The sequence below is a fragment of the Phascolarctos cinereus genome, unplaced genomic scaffold (assembly GCF_003287225.1).
Source record: "Phascolarctos cinereus isolate Bilbo 61053 unplaced genomic scaffold, phaCin_HiC Scaffold_5;HRSCAF=322, whole genome shotgun sequence".
In the NCBI taxonomy this organism is placed as follows: Eukaryota; Metazoa; Chordata; class Mammalia; order Diprotodontia; family Phascolarctidae; genus Phascolarctos; species Phascolarctos cinereus.
In genome coordinates, this window is record NW_027555958.1 from 236,802,140 (window position 1) to 236,826,706 (window position 24,567).

At 38.7% G+C, this 24,567-nt stretch overlaps 1 protein-coding gene across 1 annotated transcript in view; it reads right to left on the minus strand.

The window, feature by feature from the left end:
* Positions 1–24,567, minus strand: part of DNAH8 (dynein axonemal heavy chain 8) — a 419,266-nt gene that overhangs the window by 34,007 nt on the left and 360,692 nt on the right. The window contains 1 exon segment of the mRNA XM_078155390.1: positions 17,340–17,496. Within this exon segment, the coding sequence (XP_078011516.1) occupies positions 17,340–17,496 (157 nt within the window).

A 24,567-nucleotide genomic window follows, 5' to 3' on the forward strand; every position in this document is an offset into this window, starting at 1 on the left:
AGTATAAGGCAGTAATTATTGAAGCTATCTGGTACTGGCTAAGAAATAGAAAGGTATCAAATAGTAATCTAGTGTTTGACCAGTGTAAACATTTAAGTTTTGGGGATAAGAAATCATTATTTGGTAAAAGTTATTGGGGAAACTGAGAAACAGCCTGCCAGAAATTGAGTATAGAGCAATATCTTATACCATTTATCACGATTAGGTCAAAATGGATATATGACCTAGACACAAAGGGAGATATTGCAAGAAAATGTGAAGAACATGAAACATGTTGCATATCAGACTTATGGATAGGTGAACAATTTATGAATAAACAAGAGACAGAGAGTGCTATGAGATGTAAAATGGATAATTTTGATAAATATAGCCAAAATCAGAAGGAAAACAGAAAACTGGGAGAAAATTTTTGTAGACAGTTTCTAAGATAAAGGTCTCATATCTCAAATGTATAAAGAACTTTGTCAACTCTATAAGTATACGAGTCATTCACCAATTGATAAACGGTCAAAGGATATGAACAGGCAGTTTTCTGATGAAGAAATCAAAACAATTTATAGTTATATGAAAAAATGCTCTAAATCATTATTGATTAGAGAAATGCAAATTAAAACAATCTTGAGATATCATTTTATACCTACCAGATTGGCTAAAATGATAGAAGGGAAAAGAAATGAATGGTGGAGGGGATGTGGAAAAAGTGGCACCACAATTCATTGCTGGTGGATCTGTGAGTGAAGCCAACCATTTTGGAGATTTGGAATTACGCCCAAAGAGTTATTAAACTGCCTATAGCCTTTGACTCAGCAATAATAAACAATTAGGTCTGTTTCCCAAGGTGATTAGGGAAAAAGGAAAAGGACCTATATGTTCTAAAATATTTATAGCAGTTCTGTTTGTGGTGTCAAAGAACTGGAAATTGCAGGGATGCCTGTCAACTGGGAAATGGCTAAACAAAATGTCGCATATGTTCATGATAGAATATTACTCTGCTGTAAGACGTGATGAGCTCAATGATTTTAGAAAATCATGGAGAGATCTCCATGAAATAATGAAGAGTGAAATGAGCAGAACCAAGAGAACATTGTATGCAGTAACAGCAGTATTGTTTTAAGAACACCTTTGAGTGACCAAATCATTCTATTATACATACTCAAATTAACCACAAAGATCCTATGAACAAAGATGATGTTTGCATCCAGAAAAAGAACTGATATATGTATATATATATATACACACACCACACACACATACACACACACACACATACATACACATACATACATATACGTATATATATATATATATATATATATGCATGTGTGTGTGGGTGTGTGTGTGTATGCACATACAAACATAGAGATTTGTGTCTAACGGTAGCCATCTTGAGGTTTGGAGTGGGGAGAGGGAAAAAAAGTTACATGATAACTCTGTTATATATTTGAAAATACAAATTGCACATAATGGATCTACAGTCTAAGGTGCAATTCTCTGCTTTTCTATTCTACTTTGTTATGGAAATGCTTGCTTTTTTTCTTAAGTTTAGAACAAAATAAATAATTTTTTAAAAAACTGAACAAAATGTTACGTCCCTGAAACTTTAGCTCATGGATCTCGCTGTCACTTGACAACTCTGTTGAAAGATCTAGGTTTGACATGGGGGATATCATACCTCTTCCAGCCTATGGCTTCATCTGTAAAGTGGGGACCACAATACTGTCACTTCCTCCCTGACCAAGTTGCGAAGACTAAAGATGCGGCTGACAGCGCTTTATAAGTGTCAGGCGCTATGTAAATGACTAGCCACACAAGTCTGTTCCCTCTGTCACATTTTAACTCTGCCAATGCTTGAAGAGGCTATCTTACAACTACTAGATTCTCTCTTCTCTAGGTTCCTCATCCCACTTCGTTCAAACAATCCCTGGGTGCCATGGTCTCTAGTTCCCTCACAATCCTGGACACCTCCCGCTGGATGTGCTACAGTTCGCCAGAGCTCCTTTTAATGTGGCACCCAGAACTTGACCTGACGCTCCAGATATGTATGGCCTGACCAAAGCTCAGGACTGCTTGTTCAACAACAAAAGAACCTTGTAGGTAAAAACTTCTAAGCCGGGCCAAGCTTCTGAGTCACATTTGGCTTTGAAAGACAGTGGGTTTGGCTCCTCAGTCACGCATGAACAACACTGGATCTGGGCACACGGTATAAAGGCCATCCTGGTTCTCCGCAGGGTCTGGAGGAAAGGAGGATACTAACCAACTCTCCCCTAAATTTAATTCAGGTCGACAAATATTTGTTAATTATCTTTGCAAGGCCCCACGCTAAGTGCTGAGAATACAAACAGAAAAACAAAAAGCTACTGCTGGGACTGTTACACACCACTAAAATATCTAGGCAGACAGATACAGATTCCTTCCCGTAAGTTGCTCAATGACTTAGTAAAACTCATGTTTATTTTAAGGCCTGCAAAGTGTGTTATTTCATTTGATCCTCAACATAATCCTGTGAGGTAGGCACTGTCACTATGCTCATTTTACAGATGAGAAAACTGAGGTAGAGAGAATTCAAATGACTTGCCCAGGGTAACAGAGTCAGTGTCTGAGGCACAATGAGAAGCTAGGGTCTAGCTGACTTCAATTCTGTCTGCAATTTGGCTTTTCCCCACCCAGAGTCTTTCTGGGAAATAACAGCATCTATATAATTTTAATTTCCCCCTAGGGATAAATTCAACTTATTCCTCTAAACAACAGGCTAACAAACATAAACAGAATATTTAGAATATTAGAAAAAGGGCATAGAATCCTAGGACCTCTTAATAAATATTCTAGGCAATAGTTATAGCCAAACTTCCTGCTGAATAACATTTTTTATCTCCTCACTTCCACCATCAAGGCCAGCCACAATCTCCAGAAAATTCGTAATACCATTTAGAGAAGTCTAGGGGAATCACAGGATAATAGATTTAAAGCTTTAATGGACTTTGGAGGCATCTAAGGCATCTCTCTAGGAATACCCATCTCCCTTTCTATAGACAGGGAAACCAAGATCAAGAGAAGCTAAATGATTTGTCCAAGATCACATAGAGATTAAATGTCACAAGTGGAATGTGAATTTAAGTCTTCTGATTCCACAGCCAATACTATTTCCACTGTCCCATGCTGCTTCCCTCTTAGAGGCCTGTGGGCCACCTCTAATGACTGATGCATATGGATATTACTGGAGTTATTATCTAATTCCATTATGTCCCTGCCTCCACAACTGCTGCCCAAATATTCCTATTACTCCAAACCCTGTGGTTCACCCACTCTACAATTCCATGGCAATGCCATTAGGGAGCTCTCTTTATCTCCAAGCAAGGGCCACAACTTAGCAACATTTCTTCATATCTCATATTGCTTCTTTCTTCCTCTTCAATATATAGCTGAACTGAATATGCATAGGGTTAAATTTGTGAAGAAAACAAAACCAGAGTAAACATGATGGACTGGAAGAACAGGAGGTCATGAAGGAACTAAAGTCAAAAGGAAGGATGAAGAACAGGCTTAGGAGGCATGAAGCAGAGGAACAGAATGGAAAGACAAGAGAATATGATCAAAGACGGGGGCTTTAGGGTTTGAAATGATAGAGGTATTACAAATATGGGTAACAGCAAGATCTCACGTATGACTACCCCTTACCCTGAGGTTGAATAGAGATATAGATCATGGGAACTGAGAAGTCTGATGAAACTGTGGGTCAAAATATACAAAAGGATATCAACACAAATTTTGATGAAGATTGAAACTGGCAGAAAAAGCCAGGTGAACTCAAATACTTCAGAAAGGAGAATGCCTTAAAGACCAGCTGATAATGGCAATAATAATCTGGACCAAGATCCTTTCCAGGGTGCACTCCTGACTCTCCTCCTAGACTCCCTTCTCTCTACAATGTTCCAGAAACCTCTTCAATCTGGAAGGTCACTCCATCCCTGGACTTCACACACTAGAAGTACCCTTGGCCTTTATGGCCTCTCCTTTTGCTTGACTAGTTCCTCCCAGAACCCCCATTTCTTTGAAATTTATTTTTAGGTTTCAATATTCACTTCCATCAGATTTTGTGTTCTAAATTTTCTCCCCCTGTCTTTCCTCCCCCGTCTCCCCAAGACAGCATACAATCTGATAGAAGCTCTACATATACATTTATATTACACATATTTTCACATTAGTTATGTTGTAAAGAAGAATTAGAACCAATGGGGGAAACTACGAGAAACAAACAAACAAAAAAAGAGGAAGTAGTATGCTTTGATCTGCCTTCAGACTCAGTTCTTTTTCTGGATGTGGAAAGCATTTTCCATCACGAGCCCTTTGAAACTGTCTTAGATCATTGCATTGCTGAGAAGAGCTAAGTCTATTAAAGTTAGTCATTGTACAATGTGGCTGTTATTGTGTATGATGTTCTCCTGGTCCTGCTCACTTCATTCAGCATCAGTTCATGTAAATCTTCCCAGGTTTTTCTTAAATCTGCCTGCTCATCATTTCTTATAGCACAATAGTATTCCATTACATTGATATACCACAATTTATTTAGCCATTCCCCAACTGCTTGGCATCCCCTAAATGTCCAGTTCTTGGCCACCACAAAAAGAGCTGCTATAAATATTTTTGTACATATGGGTCCTTTCTCCATTTGTATGATCTGTTTTGGATACAGTCCTAGAAGTGGTATTTCTGGGTCAAAGGGTATGCAGAATTTTATAGCCCTTTGAGCATAGTTCAAAATTGCTCTCCAGAATGGTTGGATCAGTTCACAACTCCACCAACAATGCATTAGAGTTCCAATTTTCCCACATCTTCTCCAACATTTATCATTTTCCTATTTTGTCATGTTAGCCAATCTGATAGCTGTGATGTGATACCTTAGAGTTGTTTCGATTTGCATTTCTCTAATCAATAGTGATTTAGAGCATTTTTTCATATGACTATAGATAGCTTTAATTTCTTCATCTGAAAACTGCCTGTTCATATTCTTTGACTATTTATCAATTGGGGAATGACTTAGTTCTCTATATATTTTAGAAATGAGGCCCTTATCAGAGACACTGGCTGTAAAAATTCTTTCCCAGTTTTCTGCTTCCCTTCTAATCTTGGTTGCATTGGTTTTGTTTGTGTAAAAACCTTTCAATTTAATGTAATAAAAATTATCCATTTTGCATTTCATAATGTTGTCTGTCTCTTGTTTGGTCATAAATTCTTCTGTTCTCCATAAATCTGACACGTAAACTATCCCTTGCTCTCCTAGTTTGCTTATAGCATCAGCCTTTACATCTAAATCATGTGCCCATTTTGACTTTATTTTAGTATGCAGTGTAAGATGTTGGTCTATGGCTAGTTTCTATCATTCTATTTTCCAGTTTTCCCAATAGTTTTTGTCAAACAGTGAATTCTTATTACAAAATCTGGAGTGTTTAGGTTTATCAAACAGTAGATTACTATAGTCATTGACTACTGTGTCTTGTGTACCTAACCTATTTCACTGATCCACCACTATATTTCTTAGCCAGTACGAAGTAGTTTTGATGATTGCTGCTTTATAATACAATTTAAGATCTAGTATGGCTAGGCCACCTTCCCCTGCATTTCTTTTCATTAATTCTCTTGATATTATGGACCTTTTGTCCTTCCAGATGAATTTTGTCATTATCTTTTCTAGCTCTATAAAATATTTTATGGCACTGAATAAGTAAATTAATTTAGATAGAATTGTCATTTTTATTATATTAGCTTGGCCTACCCATGAGCAACTGATATTGTTCCAATTATTTAGATCTGACTTTATTTGTGTGAAAAGTACTTTGTATAGTTCCTGGGTTTTCTTGGCAGGCAGACACTTAAAATATTTTATAATGTCTACAATAACTTTAAATGGAATTTCTCTATCTCTTGCTGCTGGGCTTTGTTAGTAATTTATAGAAGTGCCAATGATTTATGTGGGTTTATTTTATATCCTGCAACTTTGCTAAAACTGTTTATTATTTCAAGTAGTTTTTACTTGATTCTCTAGGATTCTCTAAGTATACCATCATATTACCTCCAAACAATGATAGCTTTGTTTCTTCTTTGCTTATTCTAATTCCTTCAATTTATTTTTCTTCTCTTATTGCTAAAGCTAACATTTTAGTACAATATTGAATAGCGGTAGTGATAATGGACATCCTTGTTTCACCCCCGATCTTATTGGAAATGCTTCTCGCTTATCCTCCTTCTATATAATGCTTGCTAATAGTTTTAGATAGATATTACTTACCATTTTAAGGAAGATTCCATTTATTCCTGTGTTCTCTAGTGTTTTTAATCAGAATGGGTATTGTATTTTGTCAAATGCTTTTTCTGCATCCATTCAGATAATCATATGATATCTGTTAGTTTTATTGTTGATATGGTCAATTATGCTGATGGTTTTCCTAATATTGAACCGCCTTCCTTTCCTTGTATGAATCCTATCTGGTTATAGTGTATTATCCTCATGATAAGTTGCTGTAATCTCTCTGCTAATATTTTATTTAAAATTTTTCTATCTATATTCATTAGGGAAATTGGTATATGATTTTCTTCCTCTGTTTTGGCTCTTCCTGGTTTAGGTATCAGCACCATATTTGTATTGTAAAAAGAATTTGGTAGGACTTCTCCCATTTTTCCAAATAGTTTATATAGTATTGGAATTAATTGTTCTTTAAATGTTTGATAGAATTCAACTTGTAAATCCTTCTGGCCCTGGAGATTATTTTTTAGGGAGTTCATTGATGACTTCTATTTTTTTTCTGAAGTGGGGTTATTTAAGTATTCTATTTCCTCTTCTGTTAATCTGGGCAATTTATATTTTTGTAAATATTCATCTATTTCACTAAGATTGTCAAATTTACTGTCATACAGTTGGGCAAAATAGCTCCTAATTATTGTTTTAATTTCCTCTTCATTGGTAGTTACTTCACCCTTTTCATTTTTGATACTGGTAATGTGGTTTTCTTCTTTCTTCTTTTGTAATCAAATTAACCAAAGGTTTATCTATTTTATATAAATATATATATATATATATATATAGTATATGTATATATATATATTTTATATAAAACCAACTCTTAGTTTTATTTATTAGTTCAATAGTTTTTTAATTTCAATTTTATTAATATCTTCTTTGGTTTTCAGAATTTCTAATTTGGTATTTAATTGGGGATTTTTAATTTGTTCCTTTTCTAGCTTTTTAATTCATGCCTAATTCATTGATCTCCTCTTTCTCTATTTTGTTCATGTAAGCATTTAGAGATATAAAACTTCCCCTAAGAACTGCTTTCTCTGCATCTCATAAGTTTTGGTATGTTATTTCATTAATATCATTCTCTTGTGTGACGTTATTGATTGCTTCTATGATTTGTTGTTTGACCTACTCATTCTTTAGGGTAAGATTATTTGGTTTCCAACTAATTTTTAGTGTATCTTTCCATGGCCCTTTATTATATGTAATTTCTATTGCATCATGATCTGAAAAAAGATGCATTTAATATTTCTGCCTTTCTGCATTGGACTGTGATTGGTTTATGCCCTAATACGCAGTCAATTTTGTGTAAGTGCCATGTACCACTGAGAAAAAGGCATATTCAATTTTCTTAGGAGGTCTACTATATCTAACGTTTCTAAAATTCTATTCACCTCCTTAATTTCTTTCTTGTTTATTTTGTGGTTAGATTTATCTAGTTCTGAGAGTCAGAAGTTTTGGTCCCCTACTAGTATAGTTTTGTTGTGTATTTCTTCTTGTAACTCCTTTAACTTCTCTTCTAAGAACTTGGATGCTACACCACTTGGTGCATATATGTTTAGTAATGATATTACTTTATTGTCTATGGTACCTTTTAGCAGGATGTAGTTTCCTTCCTCTTTTGATTAGTTCTATTTTTGTTTTTCCTTTGTCTGAGATCAGGATTGCTACCCCTGCTTTTTTTTTTCACCTCACCTGAAGTATGATATTCCATTGTAGCCTTTTACCTTTACTCTGTGCGTATCCCTCTGTTTCAAATACGTTTCTTGTAAACAACATATTATAGGATTATGGTTTTTAATCCACTCAGCTATCCTCTCCTGTTTTATGGGAGAGTTCATCCCATTCACATCCACAGTTATGATTACTGTGTCTTTCTCTCCATCCTATTTTTCCCCGTTTATGTTTTTCTCTCTCCTTTTTCCCTTTCCCTCCTCACTAGTGTTTTGCTTTTGACCACCGCCTCCCTCAATCTGCCCTCCCTTTTATCAGCCCTCTCCCTTTTCTTTCTCTTTTCCCCTACTACTTCTTCCCTCTCTTCTATCCACCCCTTCCTTTTTCTTTCCTTTTTCCCCTCCTACTTCCTATAGGCTAAGTTAGATTTCTATACCTGAGTATGTTATTCCCTCTTTGAGCCAAATCTGATGAGAGTAAAGTTCAAGCAATGTTCATTTCCCACCTTTCTTTCCCTCTATTCTAATAGGTCTTTGTGCTCCTTACGTGATGTAATTTACCCTTTTCTGCCTCTTCCTTTCCTCTTCTCCCAATTCAATCTCTTTTCTCCTCTTAGATCTTTTTATCATCACATCAAAGTCAACTTATACCCATGCCTTCTTTCTATGTATATTCCTTCTAAATATTGTAATAAAGATACAGTTCTCAAGAATTAAAAGTATCATCTTCCCTTGTAGGGATGCAAACAGTTTGCCCTTATTGAACAACATGTTTTTTTTTTTCTTTCCTCTTTAACTTGTTACGCCTCTGATGAGCCTTGTATTTAAAGGTCAAATTTTCTGTTGAGCTCTGGTCTTTTCTTCAGGAAGGTTTGGAAGTCTCCTATTTCATTGAATGTGCATCTCCTCCCCTGAAAGATTATACTCAATTTTCCTTAGTATCTGATCCTTGGTTGTAATCCAAGCTCCCTTGCCTTCCAGAATATCATATTCTAAACCTTTCGATATTTTAATGTAGAAGCTGCAAGGTCCTGCTTTATCCTGACTGTGGTTCCATGATATTTAAATTGTTTCTTTCTGGCTGCTTGCAGTATTTTCTCCTTGACCTGATCATTCTGGAATTTGGCTACAATATTCCTGGCAGTTTTCGTTTTGGGATCTCTTTCAGTAGGTGATCATTGGATTCTTTTGATGACTGCTTTACTCTCTGTTTCTGGGACCTCAGGGCAGTTTTCATCAATAATTTCTTGAAAGATGTTGTCCAGGCTCTTTTTTTAGATCATAGCTTTTGAGTAGACTAATAATTTTTAAATTATCTCTCCTGGATCTATTTTCCAGGTCAGTTGTTTTTCTAATGAGGTATTTTATATTTTCTTCTATTTTTTCATTCTTTTGTTTGTTTGACCAAAATCTCATAGAATCATTAGCTTTCACTTACCCAATTATAATTTTTAATGATTGTTTTCTTCTGTTAGATTTTGTACCTCCTTTTCCATTTGCCCCATTTTACTTTTTGTTTTTAAGAGACTGCTCAAAGTTTATTAGTTTCTGTTAAGTACAAAGTAAACAAGTTACTGAGGCAGCTGGAAAGCACATAGGTAATTCAGACAGTAAAACAAACAAACAATAACAGTGTGGTTTCTTTTACTGTTTTTTTATGTTTTGCTTTTGTTTTCCTTTAAAAAAAAAAACCACACACACAACTACTTCTACACTTAAGCACCCTGTCTATTCTAAGGGAATAGGTGGGAGAGGGAAAGGGGGAGGGGAGGGAAGGGGAAGTGGGATCTGATGCCCAGCACAGTTCAGAAGCAAGGGAAGCAGCAAGGAGAGTGCTGCTGCTCATGCAGAAGGCCCAGTGCTGGTCTTGCTGGGCTCACTGACATGCCGCTTCCTCATGGCCTCCTGAGCCAGGTCACAAGTGATCGTGCCATGAGCAACCTGGAAAGTTCCTGAGTGCTCCAGGGTTTCAAATACAATTGTCATGAATGGATGACTTGACTTCCCAAAGAAGAAGCTTGCCCAGCAGTGACCCGAGTCTCAAGACCAGGATGACAGAAGATCACTTCCCCAGAATACTCAGCACTTCCACAAGAGCTGTTGCTGGAAGTAGAAACCAAATGCCTTCGGCAGGAGTCATGGGTTGCTATGAGTGAACTGCTGGATGGGATTGCTGCCATGCTGCATATTCTTGTTGTGATGATGTAAACCTTACTGGTGGCTCCTGAGCAGCCCCCATCAGGCACTGGGCTGTGGTGGATGATCATGGGTGACCTGGCTCAGGAGAAGGGGACACTAGGCCACAGAGCTCATTTGTAAAAGGGATCATAGGAAGATAACCCACAGCAATGAAAATGCAAGAGTTCTTTGGGTTTTCCCCATTTTACTTTTCAAGGAGTTCTTTTCCTCAATGAGTTTTTGTACCTCCTTTTCCATTTGACCAATTCTACTTTTTTTTCTATATAAATTTATTTATTTTTAGTTTTCAACATTTACTTCCACAAGATTTTGAATTCCATATTTTCACCCCATCTTGCCCCTCCCCCTACCCCAAGATGGCATGCATTCTGAATACCCCTTCCCCTAGTCTGTCCTCCCTTCTATCTCTCCCCCCACCTTCTCTTATCCCTTTCCCCCTCTATTTTCCTGTAGGACAGGATAGATTTCTGTACCTCATTTCCTGTATTTCTTATTTCCCAGTTGCATGTGGAAACATTTTTTTTTCAACACGTATTTTTAAAACTTTGGGTTCCAAATTTTCTCCCTTCCTCCCACCCCACACACCCTCATTGAAAAGGCAAGCAAGTCAATACAGGCCATATATGTGCAGTTATGCAAAACACTTCCATAGTAGACATGTTGTGAAAAACTAACTCTATTTCCCTTAATCCTATCCTGCCCCCTCCCATTTATTCTATTCTTTCTTTTGACCCTGCCCCTCCTCAGAAGTACTTCCTTCTGATTACCCCTTTCCCAATCTCTCCATCATCCCCCTGCTCTCTTGTCCCCTTCCTCCCTTATTTTCCTATAGGGTAAGACAGATTTCCATACCCAACTGAGTGTGTATGTTATTCCCTCCTTAAGCCAAATCCTATGAGAATAAGATTCCCTCATTTCTTCTCACCTTCCCCTGTTTCCCCTCCACTGTAAGAACCTTTTCTTGTCTGTTTTGTGCAAGATAATGTACCCCATTCTACCTCTCCCTTTCTTCTTCTTCTAGTATAATCCTCTCACCCCTTAATTTTATTCTCCAGATATCACCCCTTCATCTTCAACTCACCTTGTGCCCTCTATCTATCTATCTATCTATCTATCTATCTATCTATCTATCTATCTATCTATCTATCTTTATCTATCTATACATACATATAATTTTTCCCCTCCCACTACCCTAATACTGACAAAGGTCTCATGAGTTATAAATATCATCTTTCCATGCAGGAATGTAAACAGTTCAGCCTTAATAAGTCTCTTATGATTTCTCTTTCCTGTTTACCTCTTCATGTTCCACTTGAGTCTTGTATTTGAAAATCAAATTTTCTATTCAGCTCTGGTCTTTTCATCAAGAATGCTTGAAAGTCCTCTATTTCACTGAATGACCATTTTTTCCTCTGAAGGATTATACTCAGTTTTGCTGGGTAGGTAATTCTTGGTTATAATCCTATTTCCTTTGTCCCCCAGAATATTATATTCCATGCCCTCCGGTCCCTTAATGTAGAAGCTGCTAAATCTTGTGTTATCCTGATTGTGTTTCCACCATACTTGAATGGTTTCTTTCTGGCTGCTTTGCAATATTTTCTCCTTGACCTGGGAAGTCTGGAATTTGGCTACAATATTCCTAGGAGTTTTCCTTTGGAGATCTCTTTCAGGGGGAGATCTGTGGATTCTTTCCATTTCTATTTTGCCCTCTGGTTCTAAAATATCAGGGCAGTTTTCCTTGATAATTTCTTGAAAGATGATGTCTAGGCTCTTTTTTTGATCATGGCTTTCAGATAGTCCAATAGTTTCTAAATTCTCTCTCCTGGATCTATTTTCCAGGTCAGTTATTTTTCCAATGAGATATTTCACACTGATTTCCCATAAAGTCACTATCTTCCAATTGCTCTATTCTAATTTTTAAGGAAGTATTTTCTTCAGTAAGCTTTTGGACTTCCTTTTCCATTTGGCGAATTTGCATTCTTCTCCTCATTGGCTTTTTGGACCTCTTTGGCCATTTGGGTTAGGCTATTTTTTAAGGTGTTATTTTCTTCAGTATTTTTTTGGGTCTCCTTTAGCAAGCTGTTAATTTGTTTTTCATGATTTTCTTGCATCACTTTCATTTCTCTTCCCAGTTTTTCCTCTACTTCTTTTACTTGCTTCTCAAAATCCCTTTTGAGCTCTTCCAAGGCCTGGGATGGATTCATATTTTTCTTGGAGGCTTTGGATGTGGGAGCTTTGACTTTGTTGTCTTCCTCTGGTTGTATGTTTGATCTTCTTTGTCACCAAAGTAAGATAATATAGTCTGACTCTTTTTGCGAGGTTTGCTCATTATCCCAGCCAACTACTTGAGTTTTAAACTCTTTGTTAAGGTAAAAGTCTGCTTCCAATGTGGAGAATGTACTGTCCCAAGCTTCAGGGGTTTGTATAGCTGTTTTCAGAGATACTTGTAGGGACCTAAATTTTCAGTTCTTCCAAGGTGGTATGATAAGGGTCGAGGTGTTTACTCTTTTCCTGGCCCTCATGAGCTCTGGTCTTTGAGTGACTGGCCAGAAGCAGTCTTTTCTCTCTTGGAATTGTGAGGAGGGTTTCTTCTTCACTGCCACTACAAGTTCCACCGTGCCAGTGCTCCTCCTCACCCCAGGACCCCCACACAGAACTGTGACCCAGATCCAAGCATGGGCAAATCAAGACATTCCTGCCTCAGCACAGCAAAGAGATCCCTGAAGTCCCCCTCTGATCAGCCACTTGATTCCCCCTCAGTCTGTGGGCTGGAAGCTCAGGACGTAGCCACCGCCCAGGCACCCATGCTCTGTGCTCTGGAACTGGCTCTGACCTAGCTCTTCTGTTACTGCAAAAACAGACTTTTCCCACTGACCTTCTAAGTTGTCTTTGGTGTTAGTGGATTGAAGAGTCTGGAAGCCGCCACAGCTGCCCGTGATTCAGTCCTCTGAGGCATGCTCTAGGTTTGCTGCGGCCTGCGCGCCCATGCAGAACTGTGCTCCTCTACCTGCACGGCGTGATATGTCTTTCCGATCAATCATCCAGGCTGTCTTGGGCTGGAAATTTGTTTTACTCTGTCTTTTTGTGGGTTCTGCTGCATTACAATTTGTTTAGAGCCATTTTTTATGGGTGTTTGGAGAGGTTTGGGGGAGAGCTCAAGCAAGTCACTGCTTTCACCCTGACATCTTGGCTCCGCCCCCCCTCATCCAATTCTACTTTTTTTGTTTGTTTGTTTTGGCTGGGCAATGGGGTTAAGTGACTTGCCCAGGGTTACACAGCTAGCAATTCTACTTTTTAAGAAGTTGTTTTCTACAGTCAATTTTTGTCCTTCCTTTTCCAAGCTGTTGATTCTCTCTTGCATATCTCTCATTTCTTTTCCTAATTTTTCTTCTCCCTCTCTTATTTGACTTTTAAAATCCTTCTTGAGCTCTTCCAAGAAGACTTTTTCAGCTTGCAACCAGTTCATATTCCCCTTTGAGGTTTTGGATGTAGGTATATTGACAACGCTGTCCTCTTCTGAATTTGATGTTCATCTTCCTTGTTCCCATAAAAAAGTCTGTGGTCAGTGTTCATTTCTGCTTTTTGCTCATGATGTTTGCCTATTTCCTGGCTTTTAAAGTTCAGCTCTCCTGCTGGAACACAAGAGGCACTGTCCCAAGCTTCTTGTGTTGGGGGCCAGTGGCCTGGTCACTTGGCTTTATATGCTGGGGCCTCAGGTGCTGGCAGCTGGAGGCTGTAGGGGTCTGGCAGCTTACGTGGTGCTAAGCTGGGGTCCTAGTGGTGATGACTGGTGTGTGCTGAGGCCAGATGGGGTTTTTCTACATTTCACTAGGGCTGCACTGAAGCTCTCAGCATGGGGGTAAAGTCTGCCTGCTGGAGGAAGACTGCTCACCAGGGCTGCAACTGAAGCACTGAGAGGTTTGTCTGCTGGAGGACACCTGCCTGCCTGGAGTTGCACTGAAACATGGGGAGGTTCAGCTGCTGGAGGATACCTGCCCACCAGCACCCATGGTGGCTCTCTGGCTGGAGTCTGCCAGTTCTGCTGGCTGTGCCAACACATGTGGGGAGTCCTGGTATTGGTGCTTGCTTGCTCCACCACCTTGGGGCTCAGGATCTCCTGCTGGTTTGCTGAGGTGGGGCTTGCCACTGGTTTGCCAGGATGCCTCCTGTCCTGTACTGCTCCCTTTAACCAAAGTGAGAGGGACCTTTCTTGTTAATCCCTCAAGCCTGTTGGGCTAAAAGACTGCTGCACCCCATCTTTCTGCTGGCTCTGCTGTTCCAGTATTTTTCCTGGGGCAATATTTTCTGAGTATTTAAGAGGCTAATAAGGAGAGTGAGAATGACTTGCTGCTTACTCTGCCACCTTGGCTCCCAAAAGTCTAACCTCCCCCAGAACCTCCACTTCAAGGAGGGTACTCTGGCCAACCATCTTTGCATTCCTCTCCAGGCTGCACTCCTGATTTTCTCAAACTTTTTCTACAATACTCCTATAGGGAATACTTTCATCTCCCCCTAATCCCAGCCCCTACTCCACTTTTCAGCTTCCTGTTACATATTGTCTTCCTCCATCAGAATGTAAGCTTCTTAGTGATAGGCATTGTCTTCTTCTAAATGTATTCTTAGCGCTTGCCACAGTGCCTAGCAAATAATAAGTACTTAATAAATGTCTACTGACTTGACTTGTTGATTTAGATGGGGTGAACCTCAAAAGAAGAGAGATTGCTGAGGAATGGAGACAGAGAGAGAAAGTGGCAGGAAGGGGACAAGGAGCACATTGGCTTCTGTTCCTGACTCAAAAGTGTAGGGGGTCATGAAAGAAGAGCAATGAGCCCTGCAGACAGTGGCCAAAGATGCGATGTCAGGTTTCTGTGACTTTAAGAAAATGGAAACAATGTGAGATGAAAGATGAGTTCATTAATGGTAGAGTGGGTATTTGAGAAGGCTCAATAGAAGAGAAAAACAAAGGAAAGAGACCGAAGGAGAGTTTGGCTAAGCTGAAGAGGAATTAGAGTATAGGGAGAGGTAAGGGTGGACAAGAGGAGAGCTTTTTGCCTCAGTATATGGTGACTCAGAATCACAGAGATAAGGGGAACAGCTGTAGGATAGGAAAACATCAGTTGTCAAGTATTTAGTTGATCAAAACAAGGGAAGGAAAGAAGGGAGTCTTTGTTGGCAATGGTGGTTGGGATGGAATTGGACATATGGATAGAAGCAGGTAAAATGACTGATGAATTCAGGAATGCAGACTTTGACAGCAAAGGAATTCTACCAACCCTCGTGTTTATCCTTATCTAGGCCACTCATAACTGGTGTATTTAAAGGTATCTGGAATTGCTCACTTTAGATTAGTAGATTTATAAAAGGCTCCAGATCCCCCTTTCTACTTCAGCATTAAACCTCATAGTCCTAAATCTCTACTTCCAACTTGTACCTCAAAGTTGGTCCAGACTTTGGATACAGCTCACTTTCTGGGTTGTGCTTACATGTAGGCATTCATTTCCCAGAACCAGAACAAGACTCAGGCCCAATGATGGCAGTGAGGCAGAAGCAGATGTCTCCTTTTGTGTGAGTCAATATTTCACTAATGGTTTGTATGCCATCAATAAAAGCACAAATTAGGGTAGAGGTGGGTACGACTGAGTTTTCATTCTTTGAAAATAAAGATGGGCCCAACATAGAGGGTCATTTGGAGAAAGAGTTGACTAATCCTGGGTAGTATGAGGCTAGGGTAGCCACTTCACTTTTCTTTCCTTCTGCATCATACTAGAGAAGGGCTTATGTTGGGACTAGGAAGTTCAGTTATAATGGTTATCAGAAGGACTTTATAGTGAAGGAGGCCTCCATATCCTGGCAGTATATTTCTCTTCACTGTCCCTCTCCACCACAATACCAGAGAGGGGTTCCGCCTATGGCTGAGGTGGGACAGTGGGGTTTGGTGTTGATGGTAGTAGTGCCTTCTATGTTCAACGGCAGTAGTCCCTGTCCACCTAGGCTTTTGGTAGTGAAAAAAGGCTAAAGAAGCTTTTTCTCAGATGGTAATGACAACTAATACGGAGTGATGCAGCGAATAGCAGGTGCAATTGCTACAAATAACAATCAAGAACACCATGTATCTTGGGAACCTCTTATCTTAATTCCTAAAAGGGGTCAGGGCTCAGCTCCTACCCACTCCCAGTTCCAGTGATGATGGAAAGCAGAGTAGGTCCTGAGGCAGAGGCATCTGTCAATATATATACATAGATATACACAGATGTATACATGTATGTATATTTTATTTTTTCTTTATATCACAGCCATTTCTGAGAATCATCCCCCCTCCAGATTGAATCCTCCTTTGTGACTAAGAAAAACAATCATATTCTGTCCCAGGAGAAGGGAGTTCCATGATCAGTTTTTTGGGCCCTTCATTTTCTACTCAATTATTCAGAATTAGACTTCCTTTTGGTGATTATTATATATCTCATTTATTTTTTCTGTTTATTTTGCTCTGCATCAATTCATACAGATCTTTCTATTTCTCTTAATTCTTCATAATAATTTCTTACAGTACAGTAACATTCCAATACATTCATCTACCATAGCTTTTTTTTAATCCATTCCACATTCCACAAATATTCCCTTTGTTTCCATTTCTTTGCTATCACAAAGATTGCTACTACGAAAATTTTGGTATATAGTGAACTTTTATTTCTGTCTTTGGCTTCCTCAGGATAAATATACACTTAGTGAAATCACTGAGTCAGAGGATATGGACAGTTTATTGTATAATTCCCAAAATCCAGTTAGATAGTGATATATGGTTAGATAATTCATAGCTCCACCAACAATATATTAGTACGTCTGCCTTCCCTAACTTAAATTTCTTATAACACCTTGCTTGGCTCTCCTTTGCTCTTAACACATTCTACTTTTCATCACACTTATTTGTGCACCTGTAATATTCCTTCCTCATTCATTAGGGAAAGGACTGCATGATTTCATTTCTGTATTCCTAGTGCTTTGCACATAATTGGTACTTAATAAATGTTGGACTTCACTGAACTGAAATGTACTGGCTCCTGTAAACATAAAAAACATCCAGATATTTGTTACTTGGCCATGCAAGTAACTTAGTGGAATGGTGGAAGAAAGACACATATGCAGCAGAGAAATGTAGAATTAAAGAAACCACATCTTACCTCATGGGGTATATAATCAGGAGGCAGTTTATTGAGCATATCTTCAGCTAGTCTGTAAACTATAGCTTCTCGAGTTTCTCCTGCTCCTCCTCCACTTTCTTTTGGTTGAATATTGGTAATAGTTTCCAGAACATCAGAAGCAGTGTTACTCTGATACCTGACAAGAATATTAAGCCCTTCAGAATATAATAAGGCAGGGGGTGGGAGTGCGAAACACCCACAGAGATTATTATTATTAAAGATAAAATATGTAACTGGTAGAATCACAAAAATTAAAGAGAAAAACAGCATATAAGACTTTTTCATAGAATCATAGGTCATGGATCAACTGGAGAGACAGCGTAACATAATGGATAGACAGGTGCTGGACTTGGAATCAAGAGGACCTAGGTTCAAATCCCACATTGACACAGCCTTTAAGTCTTTTTATAACCTGGTCCCATTTTCAGACCACATTATTCCTTTTTATATGCACTATCATCTAGCCAAATTAACCTTCTGTTCCTCACCTAGAGCACTTCTGCTCCTGTTTGCCTGACTTTTGCCCTGCCTTCCACTGCCCTAAGGAGTTGTTCTCTCCTCACCTTCAACTCTTGGAATTTCTACTTTCTTTCAAGACTCAGTTTAAGCACCTCTTCCTATATGAAGTCTTTCCTGGACCCCAAGTTGCTTGTCACCACACCTTGTACGTATATACCTTGTATAAAGTACATCTTGTATTTTTTTAAAAATATGCCCATATGTGTGCATGTTGTCTCCCTGAAGACAGGGACTGTTTCATTTTTGGTTTTTGCATCCCCAGTGCTCTGTACATGGTAGTAGCTTAATAAGTGTTTGCTGATTAATAGTTCTCTGATGGCAGGCATGTCACACAATCTCCATGAACCTCAGTTTCCCCCTGTTAAAATAGGATAATATTGTCACAGGGCTCTTGTGAGGTCCAAATGAGATAACGTATGCAAATTGTTTTGCTAATCTTAAAGTGTTATAAAAATATCAATTAATATTATCTATCCTATAACTTTGCTTCCTACAAGAACCAAAACTAAAACTCAGGAAAATAAGAATCTAGCCTATTTTTGAATACTGTCAGATTGTCAAGGAAACTGTGAAAACCCATATCGTCAAGAAGTTCTTTTGTACATTAATTTTGTAATCTTCCTGATCAGCCTTTAATTTATAATCCATTTTCCTGCATTCATCAGCCCATTCCTTCTCTTCCCTCAAATGCATGACTCACAAGTCCATCAGATACTTGGAAGGCCCTTTAGCTTTCTCTCCTGTAGCATTCTGTTCTAACTGTGGATCCACTGGACTTTCCTCTTGGATTCTTTCACTCTCTTCCTTTCTGATGGTCGAATGTTTTCCTTCTTAACACTTTAATTATATTGTTCTCCTCTTAGGCCAAGAAGATTTTGTAGGAAAGGGGATGTGATTCTTCTTCAGAATAGATTTGTTTTAGAAAACTCTTTTGACACTGCTCCTTTCAAAGGATCAGCCAGCTTTTCTTTAAAAACTTGGGAGTCATTTGGAATTTTACTCTAGCCTCTGTGTTCTTATTGACATCTACAAAAACACTGTTTGACATTTTAATAGAACTCACATTAGGAAGTCTTTCTGATAATACTCAATTTTCAAGTTCTTAATGTCTTCCTTTAAAACATGTTTCATAACCAGAGCTAAGACAAATGTTTGAAAATGTTATTTTATTAATGTGAAGGAAATAATTAAGTTAAATCTGTATTTTCCTGACTATGTTTTTACTTACATCCTTCTATAATTAATTTTTCCTTATACTGTTGTTTGTTTTTCAAGCTCAGATCTACGTTTTCATTTTGTGTGGGGAGGTCCTTGTGAGGTAACTCCCCTTCCTATGCAGATCAACAACTTTCCTGCAAATTGAGGGTATTTGAGTTTGTGACTTGCCCAGGGCCATGCAGGCAGTATGTGTCAGAAGTGACTTGAACCTAGCTACTGCTGACTCCTCCATGCACTATCCCCTGAATCCTCTTGAATTATTTGTAGAATTATAATATTGCCATGTATGAGCTATATGTTTTGGAAGACAGGGTTAGTGGATGATCTATCAGTTGTATCGATTTTTAGAGTGGGAAAGAACCTTAGAGATTATCTAATCTGACCTTCTCATTTGACAGATGAAGAAACCAGGTTCCAGAGAAGGGAAGCAACATTCACAAAGTTACTACAAAGTGTGCCACAGTTTAAGGCAGAAATGGTACTCAAACCCAGGTTTTCTGATTCCTGGTCCTTTTCTCTTCCCACTACATAATGCTGCCTCCTCATTTATTCACTAGGCAAAGTCACAGTAACGATATCTTCCTCATGAGGGTGCTCAATTTAAATTACTGAAGGATGATAATTTTGCTGCCCTTATATAAGCACAGCTCATTTATTTTAATGCAAATAGCATAAGAAATTGAATCTATAGACAATATTAACTGCCATATGACCTCCTCTTCCTGGACTGATTTGCTTGTATATATGTAGTTATGCATTATTTATTTATCCAATCTCACTTAGGGATACCCTATCAATCTAGTCATTTGCTGTCATCCTTGTAGATCACATTTATTTTCACTTCTAGGCTTTTGTTTATGTTGTTCCTCACCAACCTCCAACAATTTAAATCCTAACCAGCCTTCAGGGCACAGCCTTAAGTAAGACCTTCCTCCCAAGAAGTCTTCTCTAAGTGCTTTAGCCTATACCAGGAGTGGGGAACCTGCCACACTGAAGCCATAATGTGGCCTTCTAGGTCCTTAGGTATAGCCTTTTGATTAAATCCAAGTTTTACAGAACAAATCTTTTTATTAAAGGGATTTGTTCTGTGAAGTTTGGATTCAGTCAAAGGGCTGCACTTGAGGACCCAGAGGGCCACAGGTTCTCCATCCCTGGCCTATACCAATCTCTCATTTCTCCGCATTTCTAGTCTATTTAAAGTTAACTATTTTTTATTTCACTTATTAATTTTGTCTTCTCAGTCAAGCTTACTACTTTTTTTGCACTTCCACTGTGTCTAGCCTGTGGTATATAGCAGGCACTCAATAATGACTTGGTTGTTTGATTTGTTGGTCTATTTCATCTCTCTGTTCAGAATGTAAGCCCCCTTACAGTGGGATCATGTGCCCTCTTTCACCCTACTATGTAAATGTTCTTCAAACACAATTGTAATGATATTGCAAGACTAGATTTCTAAAGCACCAAGGAAACACTCAAATTATAAAGACCAAAAACATTGCCACACTCATTCTAGAAATGTAAGTGGCAAATCTGAGATCATGACACTCTGCAGACACAGGTTCACAGAGAATAAACCCTGAGTGAAATAGTTTTATCAGCTGTGGCCTTCTCCTTTGAAGGTAGTCAGCATAGCCTAAAGAAACAAGCAGCAGGGACATATTGGTTCTGCTGGTGTTATTTTGATGATTTTGCTAACAAAAGCTTGTGCATAGCTGAAGAATTTTAGTCTGGGAATTCTCTTCATTATGCTGTATGTGAGCACATATACCATCCTTGGGGTCCATCCACTTCATTAGGTTTGGTCACAAGAAGGTCTATGTGAAATTATAAATATATGTTGATACTTTTGTGAACCTTTTCAATGGCTTTGGTTTTCAAAAATCACTTAAATAAACAGAGACCATGCTGCCTTTCATATGCTGAGAGAGAGAGAGAGAGAGAGAGAGAGAGAGAGAGAGAGAGAGAGAGAGAGCGCAAGAGCACACTCATTGGTCTATGTTTGGTTGTGGCTAGTGTGGAAGAACTATGAAGGTGAGAATATTTGTTATTTGGAAGACTACTTTTCTTCCACCAGAGATGTACTAACACCTCATCTGGATATTTCCAAGTTGTTACACATCCTCGGGAATGGCATACAGAGCAAATGACAGGAGAGTTAACTACTATATTTATAACAGCAAATGATTGTCGAAATGACATGTCTGTTGTAGAATGCTAAGGTCTTATGCACTATGGTGCCCAATTAGTTTTGATCATGGCTGGATTGAATATCTTATTGGTCTGAATACTCCCTCCACCAATGGAGACTTTAACTCCTGCATGCTTTCTTACCCAAGGTGATTTTTGGTCATATCTTCCCATAAACTATCATACACACATTGCAGTGGAGGCCTTTCTTTTGCAGCTAGATAGTTGGTTTGTTAAATTAGACTATCAATGTACAACCACAGTTACTAATAGAGGAGAGATTCCCTTTGGTGGTGTAGAAAGTAGACAAGCCTTGACCCTGTAGATACAGACCCTGGGAGAGCTCCTATCCAGGGTACTGCGGTTTATACAGCCCCAGTTTAGAAGTAAAGACATAATACCAGGCAAGAAACGTGCAAGCTAGCTGAAACAGGAAAACTACCTATGAAATGGATAATTAAATCTCTAATAAGTTATTAGCGTATCACAATGAGGAAGCCAAAAAGCTTTGTTTTGATACATCTTTGTACATGAAATAGCAATGAGCATGAATAAAAATTTAATCCTGAATAGAATGTTGGTTGATACTGAAGGTACACATTTAAATGTTTCCTGTGAGGAAATGAATATAAAAGTTGTAATGAGGCAGTTGATGAATTTACAGAATGTAAAAAGACATGCATAAGCACTAATGGGAAAAACAGTGAAAATAAGTAACTGTCTTTGGCATCAAAACAGTTGAATTTGCATAGTACTTAGTACCTTATAAATCTAGATAACAAAACATGAATAAAGTACACATTTTTATGGTTCCTGTCTCCAAGGTACATAAGCACTTGGGAAAGAGTTTACTTATTTTAAAGTATTCATTTAGTTTGAATCTTCTGTTGCACCAAGAATCATGTATTCCTAAATAAAGGTAAGAGTAGGATTTCTTCCTTCTTTTCTTCTTCCTTCCTTCTCCCTACCCCAAGGGAAACTAGACACAGGCATGCAGAGAATCTAAAAATTCTCCACTATGGTCTTAAAAAGCACTAGAAACTCTTAGAACGTTTGAGCACTGGGGGCTTATCAGTAGACTTACCTGCCCAAATACATTTACCAAAACCCTAAGGCTATTTCTACCTCACCATTCACTTCTATATCTTCTTTGCTGGTCTCTCCTTATCTTCTGACCTTTAACTATAGGTATTCTCCAAAGCTCTCTTGTTAGCCCTCTGCTTTTCTTCCCATGTACACTATTTCAAGAATTGGTCCACTCCCGTGACTTCTTTATGACTTCTAAATCTTGCACATTCAGTCAAAATCTCCCACTTCTCAAGTCCTTTATTTTCAACTGCCTAGACATCAGGAAGGAGATGTCATGCTTTGCAAGTGAATTGGATTTAAGTGAGGCAGGGTTGTGCAAAGTCAGCAGCCTCACTCTCTCCTCCTGAGCCATCTGGGCCCAGTGGCAAGATAAAGATTAGGATGACTGCAGATGGCCCAGGATGCAGTGGGAGACCTTGGCCCTTTTAAGCTAAGGTTTTTCCCAGGTCTCAGTTTGTCTGAGGCAATGTCCATTCAATGATTACGGCTAGGTAAAAATGAAGCAAAGAATGGCCTGTTTTACCTAGTAAAAAATAAATAAAGTCAACCTGGTTGGGGAACACCCTCAGGGTTTCTGTTCAAAACAGAAACAACTGCTATTTACACCCACTCTGAGCCATCAGAACCCAAACAATGACAGAGTAAGGCTTGGCCTAGGACCTCTTGCTGGCCAATCAAGGAGAGCCAGAGTGACTTGGGTTTAAGGCTTGGTCCATAAAAAAGAAATCTACCCATAAACCCCAAGATATCTCACCAAGTTTCAGAAATCAAAATTTATATTCCTTTAGGCAGAGCATCCCCAGGTAAGCGTCCCAGCAGTACCTCAAACTTAACACTCCAAACTGAAATCATTAATTCTCGACTCCTCCAACATAACAACAACAACCAACCACAAAACTTCTGGCTTCTTGGCCCAATAGGATTCCTGGAAATATTTTTTTCGTCTATGCCCTAAGGCTTACCATCCAATTGCCACGTGCACACATAGGCATATACTACGATTTTCAGTGGCATCGTAGCCAAGCCTCTGGAAAGAGATGTGCCAGAACAGGTGTGTGTGGTGGAGAGAACCTGTCTTCTCCTTCTTGAGCTAGTTAGGGAGTGAATAAATACTTCTTCTCAAATGTTTATCGACTGATTATCTGACTGACCTTCTATCCTATAACCAAGTCCTGGTGAACATTTCTTTTCCCTTTCCTTGCCATTTTCACAGACACTCCCAGTCTAGCTTCTCATTATCTCACACATGGATTACTGTCACTGGCTCCCAGATAGCCTCCTTGTTTCAGTTTTTTTCTTTTTTCTAACCCATTTTTATGTCACCCACAGATAAATTTTACTAGAACACTATTATAGTCATGTCACTCTCCTTAAAAGCTTATAATAGTCTCCTATCGTTTTAGTGGCCTACTTCTTTGCTGGGCTTTTAAGACTCTATTCTATAATGCAATCTTATTTCCCTCTACAGCATCTCCCCAAGCTTCTCCAGCCAACATCCTTAGTACCATCTATGATTCACAGTAATTCACGTCTCCATGCTTTGCTTATGGTATTCTTCAACCGTGGTATGTTTTCCTTTCTTCATGCATTCATGTTCTATATCCATGAGGTTCAAATGAGATAATGGGTGTAAAGCACTTTGCAAACCTTAAAATGCTGCATAAATTTCAGTTGTTGTTGTTGTTATTGTTCTACAATAAGATCTCCAGTCTGGTAATGATTTCATTTCCTGAGCCTTTTACTGCACTTCGTCTGAGCTTAAGCAATGTTTATAGAGCAATACAGGAGCATATTGGTAAATGTTCTAGAAAAAAGTACATATATATACACATACATACACACACACACACACACACACATACACATACATGTTTTTAAGTTAAATCTGCATTATTAACACTTTCTTAAGTCTAGACAATCAACAAAACCATAAATCAAGACTTGATATGCAGCAATTCAATTTCTGCAGTGTAAACACTCACAATGAAAACTTAACAATGGTCTCTCATAAGCTGCTTAGAGCTGGCTCCAGCACAATGCTGCCTATATCCTCCAAGATCCAGCTCAAGTCCACTTCTGTCATGAAGCCCGCCCATCCTACTCTCATCTCTCTCTGAAACTCTTATTGTACTTACAGTCTGCAAAGACCAGACACCTTGGATGATAGGCTGCCCTTTCCCCAGGGTGTGACTGT